Source organism: Arachis duranensis, chromosome 1, assembly GCF_000817695.3.
Source record: "Arachis duranensis cultivar V14167 chromosome 1, aradu.V14167.gnm2.J7QH, whole genome shotgun sequence".
Classification (NCBI taxonomy): Eukaryota; Viridiplantae; Streptophyta; class Magnoliopsida; order Fabales; family Fabaceae; genus Arachis; species Arachis duranensis.
Window position 1 is genome coordinate 53,353,151 of NC_029772.3, and position 13,931 is coordinate 53,367,081.

At 32.3% G+C, this 13,931-nt stretch overlaps 1 protein-coding gene and 1 long non-coding RNA gene across 12 annotated transcripts; one reads left to right on the forward strand and one right to left on the reverse strand.

The window, feature by feature from the left end:
• Positions 1 to 3,539: 3,539 nt before the first annotated feature.
• On the reverse strand, positions 3,540 to 5,490 carry LOC107491012 (uncharacterized). The gene is made up of 3 exons (XR_002374881.2): positions 4,927 to 5,490; positions 4,633 to 4,707; positions 3,540 to 3,873 (listed from the first exon to the last, which is right to left on the reverse strand). It is a non-coding gene; the product is annotated as an uncharacterized LOC107491012 (long non-coding RNA).
• A 2,926-nt stretch (positions 5,491 to 8,416) lies between these two features.
• On the forward strand, positions 8,417 to 13,528 carry LOC107491032 (calmodulin-binding transcription activator 4). Of its 11 annotated transcripts, none has more exons than XR_008006664.1 (9): positions 8,417 to 8,681; positions 9,013 to 9,572; positions 10,919 to 11,040; positions 11,486 to 11,631; positions 11,957 to 12,022; positions 12,145 to 12,366; positions 12,464 to 12,613; positions 12,725 to 12,795; positions 13,065 to 13,528. XR_008006664.1 is itself a non-coding variant. In XM_052258221.1 (7 exons), exons 3-6 carry the CDS (start codon positions 11,569 to 11,571, stop codon positions 12,752 to 12,754), a joined length of 309 nt encoding a protein of 102 aa, XP_052114181.1. In that variant the 5' UTR covers positions 8,421 to 8,681; positions 9,013 to 9,334; positions 11,486 to 11,568; the 3' UTR covers positions 12,755 to 12,795; positions 13,065 to 13,528. The 11 variants fall into 11 exon arrangements, 2 of the variants coding, with proteins under 2 accessions (XP_052114179.1, XP_052114181.1); XR_008006662.1 differs by lacking the exon at positions 12,145 to 12,366 and having other exon boundaries at positions 8,420 to 8,681; positions 9,013 to 9,334; positions 9,446 to 9,572; XR_008006661.1 differs by having other exon boundaries at positions 11,957 to 12,366.
• Positions 13,529 to 13,931: the final 403 nt, after the last annotated feature.

Sequence of the window (13,931 nt, forward strand, 5' to 3'; positions counted from 1 at the left end):
CCGGCCTGACCGAGAACCGACAGATGATTAGCCATGCTGTGACAGAGCATAGGAACATTTTCACTGAGAGGATGGGTGGTAGCCACTGACAACGGTGAAACCCTTGCATAAGCTTGCCATGGAAAGGAGTAAGAAGGATTGGATGAAGACAGTAGGAAAGCAGAGAGACGGAAGGGACCAAGCATCTTCATACGCTTATCTGAAATTTCCACCAATGAATTACATAAGTATCTCTATCTTTATCTTTATGTTTTATTCGTATATCACCCATATCCATTTGAGTTTGCCTGACTAAGATTTACAAGGTGACCATAGCTTGCTTCATACCAACAATCTCTGTGGGATCGACCCTTACTCGCGTAAGGTTTATTACTTGGACGATCCAGTACACTTGCTGGTTAGTTGTGCGAAGTTGTGTTTATGCCATGGTATTGAACACCAAGTTTTTGGATTCATTACCAGGGATTATTTGAGTTGTGAAAAGTATTGATCACAATTTCGCCTATCAATTACCCACTGCCATATCCCCAAGCCTAAATATGACTAAATCTTGGAAACAGAAATCAAATCTTTTTCTTTACATCTTTGACTAAATTCAACTTCTATTCAATATATACAGGCATGCTGCATGCATTTAAATGGCTTAGTCTTAAAAATAATATTTTGCTCAAAGAACTCCTAGCAAATTTTCCAAATGTAGACACATTTTTCTAATAACATGTTGGCTCTATGGAGGAAAAATAAAATTCTTCCCCGATACACTTGCCTACATTGCTACAGACTTCCAAGTGTTTTGAATATTGTTCGGATCAATATTGTGAACTATATTCAAAACACTTGGCATATTGTCGAACACTTGGCATGCAAAAGCATAAACACTACAAAATAGCACTAACAAGCATTCTTTGCAACAACCAATTCAAAATTTAGCACCATGACATGAAAAATCAGCAGCATTCGCAATGACTCAGCAAAATATTAGTCAATCAATCCAAACAAATTGAAATTCAAACTCAATAAACTCTTAACAGCATGTTTAACTATGTATAAACTAACATTAATTCTAATAAGAAAATCCTAATTCTAACCTAAACTCAACTAACAGCAGCAAATAATGCTAACCAAATCAAATTAACACTAGAATCAACATATAACTAATCCTAAATTAACTAAAACAAAGAAGAAAAGGTGATCTGAGAACCTGAGTCGAAGGACAGAGCAAGAACTCAGGGGAAAGGGATGCAGTGGCAGTGACCAGCCGCTGCTGCGTCTGAACTCGCTGGAACTAGAGTGGCTCTGTTCTGATTCTGTGATTGGGAATGAGGAAGGCAAGGGCGAGCTAGAGAGCCACAGTGCGAGGTTGTGAGGAGGGGAAGAAGATGGTCGCGGCGGCACTGGATGGTAGCCGGTGGTGAAACAGAGAAGGCAGGAGATAGGGAAAAAGAAAGAGAGAAAAGGTTTTCACGGTGGTTGTTCGATGAAAGAAGAAGAAGAAGATGAAGGAGAAGATGATGACGGTGGTGGTTCTGTGGTTTTGATGGAGACGCTGGGGGGTGATGATCGATGGTGGCGCTGCGTGGGTGGTTGAAGAGAAGTTAGGGCTGGAGAAGGGGGAGTGATTCAGACTTAGAGTTCCGGACATCTAGTCGAGTGAGTGATGGGGCACTTAGGGCTGTTGGCTCTCTTCTTGGTTTGATTTGCAGTAAGAGGGAAACTAACCGCCGCTATCTTAGTTCTTTTTGTAACAGAAGTCCAAACTGCTATCATAATGACTGCTATCTTGTCAAATTGCAACGGTTTGATTAACAGCGCTAGTCGCCAATTAATCATCATTATTTTCCGTCCTTGCTGTATACTATTACATTAGTCTTAAACCTCAAAATCCAAATTATAAAACAAATACACATCGAAAAAAATTTAAAACATACACACAAATTATGTTGTTTTAATTGGTTTGAATTTAATTTTAGACTGTGGTTTGCAACTGCAATTGCAGCCATATTATCAGAAGCACAATAAAAATTGGTTTACCACTAGCAGCATTAAAAAGCTTTTAAGATGGAAGCAAAATAGAATAAAAAAGATACCCCAAGTGCAATTACAAGATTAAAAAGCTAGAGTTCAAAGATAAACATGCATGTCAGGTTCTTGTCTCAAATTCCATGTTTTCTATTTATAAATAATGAAATGCACACTTATTAAATCCAAATGAATATAGAATAACAGAAAATGTGAACAAGTTAGATGAAGCTTCATATGAAGTTGACACATACTTTAAATACAGAAAAGCAAACTGTTTCATATATGCAAATTAATACTAGTTCAATCAACGCTTAATTTTTTGTTACCCATGGATATTTGGACCTTGGATTAAAGAAACATTCACTTGCTCTATATGACGAAGAAAATCAATGACTTTGTTTTGTCAAAGTCTATTGCATTTGTGAAATGTGTCTCACTTAGAGCCTTGTAGGTAATTGTATGAACACAAAAAATGTGAAGATGTTTGCAAAATAACTCCGCAGATTTGATACAAAATACATTAGATGGCTATATCAGCCCGTAGTTACTGCATGGTAAAAATGAAAAGATTTAAAGCCCGTAGTTACTGCATGGTAAAAATGAAAAGATTTAAAGATGATGACAAGAGTGTACAAAAGCTTAACAATTAATTCCTTCTTAATAAAATTATGAATAGAATTTTATTGAAAAGTTCAGAACCATGGAAGCATGGTTGGGAAACATCCTGTGTTGCTGTTCTTGAAACATGGGAGACAGGGGAATGGGAATCCTATGAAACAGTTGGTTGGTTTTGAGAGTGTGTTGTTGGATGCAGGGGAAAAGGTTCATGTTGGATTTGAACTAAGTCCTTGTGAGCATATGAGTAGAGCAAATGAGGAAGGTTCATTGGTAATTGAAGAAGGATCTCATTTGTTGCTTGTAGGTGATGTTGAGTACCCAATTCATGTCATTGTTTGAACTCTAAATGCCAAAGATTCATAATTCTTCAATAAGGTCAAACCTAAGTTGGTGCCAAAGTGAAGTGGTTATTTATAGACTACTAAACTAAATGCATCACAATTCATAATTTGATCTGCTTCTTAATTATATCATTATGGTCAAAGAAGAAGTCTCTTTTTTGTGAAGCAAGTTGTTGAGATGTTTAATTAACTTCTTAGAAGTTTGTTCTAATTATTTATGTATCATTATTTGAATAGAATGTGTTGCATTACACTAAAATCAATCATTAATATAAAATATACATTGAAATATAAATATATATTAAAAATAAATTAAACTACATATATTTATATATAAATATATTAGTGGCTAATTTTAATGTATGAATAACATTTTTGTTATATATATACATTATAGTACCATCGCAAGAGAAGTACGATGAATATATTTACATTCTAAGTATTTTAATCTTAGATACGTATATTATATTTATGGATGAATTATTAATTTAATTTGTCGCCAAAATTCAAAGAAGTATACAATGCTAAGCCAATATCCCTAAATAACTGCACAGAGCATGCACCAAAGTAAAATTATACTGAAGCACTTAGCCAAGCATAATTACAGAAAATAAGAGATCAAGTTTCACTTCCTATGTGACAATCATTGAATATCTCCACTAATACGTTTAGCCAAGCATCCAAACTGATCATTTTTAAAATTTTAATGAGTCAGTGGTCCATTTCTTTGTTTCAAGTTTCAACATCCTTATAAAATCTCTGTTCTTCAATCATATGTAATTCAAATGCAAATACAGCATATTTCTAAATTAACCACACAGAAAAAGAAATACCAAAATTACATGTCCAGCAGCCTCGTTGCTGAAATTTTGGGAAAAAGTGGAATTTGTCCCTGAAAGGCCAGAGCATAAAAAGAAATGACAAAATGCAGAACTTAATTCCAAATTCTTCAACAATAATTTGTATCTTTCACCAATTAATAAACACAATTGTATAAGTTCACTCAACTAACGAACTCCGTCGACTAGTAACATGGTACCAAAAGCAACATTTTGTAGACACAGTCATGAATGCAGCATAAACATTGTTGTTACTATAACCAGTGAAACTGCATCAATGCAGGAATTGCAGCCATGTGAACCAATTTTTCTATGAAATTAATTTTTAATTTGATTCACATGCTAATGAGATAGAAATTACAACTTACAATATGAAACATGGTAAAGGAAAAGCATTAATTAAACATGTATTGAACATTCAGAATATGCAAATTATTTCAACAATAATAGCTACGCACATAGACAAATTGTGCAGTGTTTCTATTGAATATTGAAACCAAAAATTTAAGGAAACCCAATTGAATAATTCGAGCGAATCGTAAATACAGTAGAAGTTAGTATACTATTCAATGATCAAATCTTACGGATTGGAGAAAAAGAAATTAACAAAAACACAAAAAATGCTTGACAGTTAGTACTATGGTAGTAGTAGTGGGCAGGGAATGAAATTTCTGGAAGCTTTGGTGGAAGTTATGCATGTCTTCCATAAAGGACTAATTAACTAATTAATTATATATCAACTTAATAAATAAAAACAGAATCAATATGGAGACAAAACTAAAGTGATGCAGCAGAGAGCAGACACCACTTACCACTCTTGGAGGAAAACAAAAATCAGTTCGAATGCATCCTTTGGAAGTGTCATACCTAACTTTTTGAGCTCCCTTCTGAAAAAGAACTCAACACACTATTATCTCTGAAATGACCACAACAATGGCGTATCTGGCTCATGCATCAACTTGGTTTACTCTCAAATTTCAACATTGTAATTGAAATACAAGAAATAAATTAGAGCATAGTAGCTGTGTTTGTGATTACCGACTGGAAACCGCTTTCAAAAATCGGAACCCCTGAAATTTCAGAACCAAATAGAAATTAATACATACCTAATCGACGACGTGAGCACAGAGACAACGATGAGAAGCGCAGAGATCGACCCCAGGAGCACGGCAAGCCCTAGCTGCGACGGCAGCTTCAATCGACCCCAGGAGCGACGACAGTGCACGGCGGAACAGCCTCCTCTCTTGCGTCGCATCTTCGTCCTTTCTCTCCATCTCATCTGCAAATCGTCTCTCTCTCCCCTCCGGGCTCCCTGCTCCGCGACGGCAATGGCGGCGGCTGCAGCGACGTTGCGGCGGTGACCCCCTCTCACTCTCCATTCTCTCGATCGCGCTCTCTCATTTCCGTCTCATCCTCTCCTCCCTCTGGTTCACTCTTTCTCTCGGATCTGGGTGTGTGTGTGTGAAAGGGGGCGTGGTGGGGGTGGTGAGTGATGGTGAGAATGAGTGTGAGTGTGTGGGTGTGTTAGGGTTAGGGTTTTAAAGAATTAATTCGAAGGTGATTTGTGAAGGTGAGGGGCGAAACTTTTTTCTGATCAGATGGCTAAAGTGAGGGTATTCAAATGTGAGTGTGATTTGGTGATAAGGAAAAGAAAAATTACTAAGTGTTTGGGTGCATTTGGTCTAGATACATTAGGTTACACTTTTAAAGTGCACTCAAAATATAGCAAATATGATATTCTTTAAAAGCGCTTCTTTTGGTATGAAAAGTGTATCTATAGATATTAACATAAGGCTACGTTTTATAAGTGATTTTTATTGTATATAAGGCTACATTTTTTAAATGATGCTACAATTGTGTTTTCTATTCTCTTATAAAAGGGGAACACGGAGAAAAGCGTAGCCCATTCTATGAATAGGCTACGCTTTTCAAATGTAGCTTAAAAAAAGTGTGGTTGAATGGGTATTTTTCTTGTAGTGAAATTATTTGTATGCATGTCTCTTTTATACAATTTTTTAATGTTGATATTAAAAATAATTAATAAGAAGTGGAAAAAAATAAATTTGTATATCATAAAACAATATATACATATATATACACACGAAAGAAATAAAAGAAAAAATAATGCATACAAATTAGAAGAACTCAACAACAAATTTCATTTAATTAAATGAAATAGAATAATACAACTCGATGAGAAAATCAAAGTGTTATATAAAATCAATATTTAGTACATTATTAAACTAATTATCTCTTGAAAATATTTTTAATCATTTTAATTATATTGATACAATTCTAATTCTTATTCACTATCCACTGATTTTATTAGTGGCAAGTTGTTACTTTAATGGTAACCCATTTATAATAATAATAATAATAATAATAATAATAATAATAATAATAATAATAATAATAATAAATATCAAATTCTATTCCTAATATAAAAATACAAAATTTTATTCTTTTTATTTTTATTTTACCACTATAAAAGACCATCTATGCTAAAAGAAAATATCATTTGTTTACCAATTACTCTTTCATTGGATAACTTTTACAACAATTCTTTTTTTCCTACGAGGTGTCGTTACTAGAAGACAACTATCGTGGATACAAACCACCACACTCACCAACTCCAGTGCTCATCATTCGGAGCTATATACGATATGTTATTCATGAAATATTTATAGACCATGGTGTTATCATGTATGCATAAATAAAAAAATTTCGAATTTAAATTTAAGTCATTTACCTGTTTGTGTGGTATATTGTAGTGTGAAATTACTTTCAATTTGTGTTGTGCAATAATATTATGGTCTAATATAAACTTTTACTTTAGATTTGTCTTATGATTTTATCTCATCATATTCTTTTAGATATCAAATTGACGTATTTTTATTTATTATTATTATTAAAACGAATGTGATATTAAATTTACAAAAAAAAAGAAAAACTCTCACACTCATTTATTTTATTGTAGTCTTCTATTTCTTCTATTTTTTATTTTCTTCTTATTTATTTTATTTTATTTTTAAATGTTATATAATTTATTATAATTTATTCCAATTAATTAATTATAATTTATTATATTAGTTAGTTTAATTTATTAATTTATAATATGCATAATAAAATAGATCATTTGTTACTTATAACGTTAATTATTCTTTTAAAATTTAAATCTGAATAATTACAATTAATTAATTATAATTCATTATATTAGTTAGTTTAATTCATTAATTTATAATATGCATAATAAAATAGATCATTTGTTACTTATACGTTTATTTTTCTAAAATCTAAATCTGAATAATTATATTTTCAGTTTTTGTTATAAATAAAATATTATTAATAATGAATAATAATTAACCACTCATACTTTTAATCAAAGTATTTGGATGATTTTTATATTTATTAATATTAATTATTGATTTTTTTTCGTAAATAAATTGTATTATAATTCTATATTAGCTCATAATTGATTGATGATTAATGTTCATGAAGTTATGTTACTCTAAATTTTATATTTTACAAATATTTTATTTAAATATAATTTTTTAAACATAAAAATGTATTATTTTTAATAATATCATACTTTTACTTTTTTTTAATTCTAAATGAATATTTTATCGAATACTAATTAAAGCCATCCTTCCATTTGCTTTTACTAATCTATTATCTAACTATTATATAAAATTAAAATCGTATTAGTGAATTTAATATTAAAGTTAATTTGACTTTTTATTTAGAGTGTTTTTTGATTTTTTAGTCTAATCAACCAAAACTATTCAATTATGAATAGTCACTTCTATCTTATTTTATACTATTAACTAATTAAAATTACCAAAATTTAATAATACAATTCTATGTTATATTTTTATATTTAGTCCAATCCATGTAAGCTATATAATAATCACTTCAATTTTTATATTTTATAATAATGTAATACTACGTACATACATTAATAGCAAAATAACATAGTAAATTATCATGTTTTAATATTAAATATAAAATTAATACGTACAAAAAATTTAAAATTTTTAAATCAATACGGATCATTGTAAGTAAAAACAGTGCTTATTTATGACATAAACAAATGAATACAAAGTCTTAAGTTTTGCATATAAAATTTTAGAAACATGTTATATATACAAATGTAATTGCATAGTGTTAATTTTTTTTAATGGTATACACCAACAACTCTAATTTTATTTCATGGTCAAATTAAAAAGAAAGTTGTGATTTTAAAAGTAGTTAGAAAAAAATAACAAAATTGATCAAAAAAATAGTCACTACTAAAAAACTAGTTATTACAGACGGATATTTTCGACGGATTTTATCTCACAGAAATACAGACGAAATTTCGGAGAAATTTTTTTGTTGGAAAATAAAAAAATGAATTAGTATAAATAGAAAACAGAATCCGTCAATAATTCTATCGGTAAAGTTAATTTTTTTCTCGTACAAAATAATTACAGACAAAAAATCCATTTATAATTAAATAGACAAAACACTGTATTTTATTAAATTATTACAAATAAAAAATTCATCTTTAATTTAAACTTTTCCATCAGAAATATTAGAATAAGGAGTTAGGTTTTCAATGGTTCATTTCACTTTTTCACGTTTTTCTTGAATTACTCTCCGTTGAAGATGTGACGTTCTCCACTGTCGCCACCGCTGCGGATCACGTCGCATGAGCTCCCTCGGTCGTCTTCATCGCGTTTGCTCCCTTCGTTGCCATTGTTGTACGAGCTCTCTCCGCCGTGCTCTTGTCTTACGAGCTCCTTCCGCGCCGCTCTCGTCGCTGCTTCTTCTCTCCTCGCCGGAGGTTGGTCATCATCTCTTCTCGTCGCCGTTAGTTCAGGTAGGCCTCCGCCTCCTTCTCGTCCATATCCCTAACCCCTTCTATTGTGATTCTATTCTGATTTCGTTATCCCTAGCCCTAGCCCTGTCCCTTCCCTATTACTGCTGCTAATTTCACAGAAAAATAAAAATAATTTCATAGAAAGTTCGTTAATCCCACTTTCTTTGTCTCACTCACACTTTCCTTCACATTCTTAGTCACTTCTTTTCCCTAACGAATTGCTGATCTTTCACTTACGCGCAAGCAATACGGTGCCGTATCATAGCTAACAACGAAATTTAGTCAACAAAACCCTAATTGGTTGTTTCTTCTATTTTGTTTGAGGTTTTAGGGAAGAAGAAAGAGCGGAAAAGAATGGGTGAGGAGAATAAGGTAGTTGGAGAAGGTGAGAAGAAGAAAGAGGAAAGTGTTGGTGCCACTGCTGTTGTTGGTGATGGAGAGGAGGAAAAGAATAAGAAGAAGAATAAGAGTAAGAAGCAGGGTTAATTTCTTGAATTTGGAATGGGATATTCAGAAGACGTATCGATGATTTCGAGAAGAGGCTGCAGTATATTTCCAAAGAGGAAGCTGCGGTCATGGCCAGGGTCAATGGGAGAAGCCGGTCGTGGCGGAGAACTTCACGCCAGATCATCATAATTTCTGTTATATTTGAGGTACATTTTCCATTGCTGGATGAATGGGTTTATCTTTGTGTGTTTTTGTTTGTCATAAATTATTTCTCACATGAATAGATTTGTGTATTTTAACATGCCATTCTATGCTAGAATTTCTTTGAACTTTAAGTGCAAAAAACTACAATGGTGGGTGTCACGCTTCTCATGAGATTCAGCCTCTTCCTCTTCCTACTTGCTGGATTATCACTGTCACTTTTATGGCCTTCTTTTGCTGTAGGTATGCCTCTTTTATTTATTTATACATATTCCATAGCAGCTTTTCATGACAGTCTTGAGCCTCCTTAGTTCGTTAACTTGACTTCGCTAGCTGAGATGATCAAATTACTTAACCATTAGAGCTTTGCATTCGTTTACATCTTTTAATTTGGTTCAATACGTTTCCGCAGTGTAAGCATATATAAATATATAGAAGCTAATAAGGCCTTATCATAATAATACTAATTAACTTCATTCATTTTTTAATTTGTTGAGATATTGAGATCTGTTCTTAATTAACTTAAAATTACTGTTAAGTTTCTACAAATTTGAGCTACGGATACCTTGAACATGTGTAAAACTCTTTGATTTGTATTGTTTCATTGGGAAATCTGTTTACTAGGAATTTTAACTTGATCATATATGCTTTAGCTGTTGTTAAAAGCAGTATTTTTGGAATTTTAACTTTGATTTTGAGTTCTTGACTAAAGGCAATGTCCCCAGAGGATTTTCTTCATTGCTTGGTAATTAGATGTTTGCTTGTTTGTTTGTTCATATGCCTGCTAGTTGCTTTTGCTGTTGATTGATATTAATTTGATTTTCGTGTGCCTTTGTGCCTTTGTGATATTAATTTGATTTTCGTGTTCTTTGTGCCTTTGTGATATTAATTTGATTTTCTAGTTATAAATTAATCTCTAAAGAGTTGCATTGTGTTACTTGTTCCAATTTTTCTTGCGTACTACTTGAATAGCATGATGAGGTTCAAAATTTTAAATTTCTTAACCCTGTGCTTTTCTTCTTTTTGACAGTTTTGTACAAGAATATGATCCCTAGTAACTTTTATTAATATCTTATCAACAAAAATATGAAATTTTCTTTAAAGGAAAATTCTTCAATAAATTTAACTAAATATTTATTTGATTTGTGCATCAGCTCAATAATGTTGTAGCTAGAGATATTTTCTTTTCATATGAATAACGGGAATCGTACATATACTACTTTTTTGTCGGTTCATCCTGTGAGTGGTGCTATAACAAGTTAAGATCAAATGTTTCATGACCTTCATTTTCTGAATGGGCCCCAATTAGGGGATAAGTCATGAAAAATTGCAAGAGATCAATAATTTTTTAAGCGAGGGTCCTACTCTTGATGTTTTTGATGTACTAAATTAATTTTCTATTCAGCCATTATATTTCACTTTCATCTATAATAGAAAAGTATGCCATATTTCATGCTAAGGGATCTATAGTTTTTAACACTTAGATCTCTGTTAGTTTATTTTTAATCATTGCCACCAAATTTTGTGGTATATCTATATTAGTATAATGACTATGCATCTTGACTCTGTTTTCTTTTCATTCTCTTCAGAGAGGAAACTGTAATTGCACTAGTCAAATTAGGTGCAGTCCCAGGTCTTGTTGATGACCCAAAATCAGCCTTTCCTCGAGGGAAAACAACAGCTGATTTAGCTTCAAGTAGAGGATATAAAGGTGTTGCTGGATACATGGCTGAGGCAGATCTTGTAAATCAATTGTCTAGATTAACTGTTAATGAAAATGAGAAGGACAACATTGCCACAAACTTAGCAACTGACAATGCATTTGAATTTGCTGATACTGATTCATCAAAGATGACAATGGATGAGCAGTGCTATCTAAGAGAGTCACTCGCTGCTTTTCAAAAATTAGCTTATGCTGCTGCTTCAATCTAAGCAGCCTTTAGAGCAAGATCATTCTGTCAAAAATCAGCTTATGCTGCTGCTTCAATCTAATCAGCTTTTTTTTTTAGTTTTTACAATTCTTTCCTTTCCTTTCTCCATAGTATATGCTTCTTTATATACAACCCTCAAATTGTTGTGATGGCTGTAGCTTTTCTTTAAATGTAACATACTGTTATTTCATTTAGTATTTGGCATTTCCTTGATTTGCCTTGCAGAGTCAATTCTTACTGCCTCTGTTCTTGGTGTCGGGTTGGTCAGTTTGCATTAGCATTTCATCAATTCAGTTTATTGACTGTAAATGCCTTTGCGGTCTTCTGATTTGAAAGCAGAATGTGCATTTTATAGCAGCAGTAATGATGAAGTAAGTTCTACTAGCTTCCTGTTCTGTTTCATATAATAATATCAAAATTCTTTGTTCACCATTTAATGATGCACAAGTACTATACACAATCATATTTGATTGGTACCATGGTAGTATATTTTCAAGAACCGTGTAACCTATTGTATGGTCATATCACGTATGCCTCATGCTTTCCATTGTTTTCCTCCATTCTAAAATATATGTCACTAAGATTTTGGTATCTTGATGTTATCTTATCAATTTTTTTAAGTCACAGATATTTTGAACACGGAGAGTATATTACTTGAAAATCTGAAACTTCTATATCTTTTTATCTGTGATCCAGTTTCATCCTGGAGCATGCTTGGCATCGTCAAAGAGTGTCAAGGGCGTGTGCCATGAGCATCATCGAGTATGGTTTGGAAGAGAGTACTTTTAGTTCATATATCTCATCTTATAAGTACTTTTAGTTCTCTAAAATTAGCATGTAAGGACTTTGGCAGAGAGTGAAAAATGTTTGTTTGCAACTGATAGACAGCTTGCATGTCAAGAGTGAGGGAGAAACATAGGAGAAAGAAATGTTGCGATTCGAAACCATTTATGAAGGACAAAGAATGAGAAGATTCTAGCTTGAATGCAGTTGAAATAAGCTTTGAATTGTTGCTCTATTTAGTCAGATTTTTGACAAGTTAATTGATGAAATAGAAAGTGGAATAAATAATTTGCTTTTGCTCCAACTTTAGAATTTTCAAATTGGTAAGATTAGAGCACTCTGTAAGTATGACTCTGTATGTATCAATTTTTTATTGCTCTATTAATATTTGCTGCTAAACAATTTATATTTTATTGCCAGGTTCTTGTGAATGTTGTTCATGTTGGTGTTGGCCCTATTTCTCAATCTGATGTGGACTTGGCACAAGCTTGTGATGCGTGCATAGTTGGATTCAATATCAAGAGTCCACCTATTGCTCTTAGTCAGGCAGCAACTCGTGCCAGTATCAAGGTACTCTAACTTTATGCCTTTCTTACAAGGGTACTGCAATTGAGATTAAGATTCTGTAACTTGTAACTTCGAATATGTTCTGACATCATTGACGGTATGGTTTAATTGCAGCTATTCTGCACTGTGAACTCTTATGTATAGCTCCAAGCACACTCACTCAAGATATTGGTTTCTGGCTACAGGTAATCTCATAGACGTTTGTAATGCTTTGGTTTTAATTTGCTTTATTTAGTGTTTGCTAACTCTGTCGACTGCCATCCCTGCCATCACTGCTTAGTCAAATGCAATTCATCAAAATTGTAGTGTTATTGTGGAGTTTCTCTTTTTGTTATAACTTCGTAGCTGATTCTATTACACTAAACTTCTATTAGTTATACTACACCAGATGAAGAGCAAAGTCCAAAGAACTTAAAATTGTTGTCCTGTTTTGCTCATGCAAATTGGCAATTAGGTGACTGGTGTCTCTTGCCCTCATCAGCATATTCATCATCAATTTCCATGGAGAAAGGCATGTCAAAATTAGAACTTAATGATTCTATTTACAATGAACTAGATTCTAATCCAACAGGAAGTGGATGTGATTCAAAAGAAGCTGCTGTTGTGGAATCTAATGGGAATAAGGATGCTATGGACCTCGAGATTCGTTCAAGAGTGAAAGTGGTGGGGAAACTAGTAAGAACAAAGCACCATAAGGAAATTACTTTCCCTTTGGTGATCAACTCTTCTGAATCAAAACCTATCAGGTTCAAGAAGAATTCATGCACATGGCTGATGGATGCTGATTCATGTCCATTTTTTGAAAAAGAATTCAGTTAATCTTTCTGTAATATATGTAAAATTGTGTAAAATTTAGTATGGTTGAACAATATACTGAGGATTATAGTTGATAATACACTTTGTTTATGTTTTGAATTATATTGACTTGCTTGTTTATAATAATTTTCTTTTTGTTTTATAATACGATGGATTTGTTTATTTTTTGTAATATTATAAATATTCAAATACAAATTAGATAAAAATTTGTATTAAATTTATATTGATTTTGTATGAAAACAAGTTTATTTTGTAATTAGAGAAATAAAAAAAAATTATTTTACCTTATTGACGGATTTACAGACGGATTTTCTATTTATAATTAGAGTGAAATTATTTTCCAAGGTTTAATTTACAGACGAAAAATTTGTAAAAAAATTCGTCTATAATTATAGATGGGAAATCTGTCAGAAAATCTGTCTGTAATTACAGACGAAAAATCCGTCTGTAATTACAGACAAAATTCATCGAAAAATCCATCTGTAATTACAGACGGAAAATCCGT

What these genes read in the sequence shown, in the direction of transcription:
- LOC107491032 (XM_052258219.1), top strand. Translation starts at nt 9,553, where the DNA reads ATGGCCTTCTTTTGCTGTAG. An exon ending in ATGGCCTTCTTTTGCTGTAG is followed by an intron (nt 9,573 to 10,918) that starts GTATGCCTCTTT and finishes CATTCTCTTCAG; the next exon opens with AGAGGAAACTGTAATTGCAC.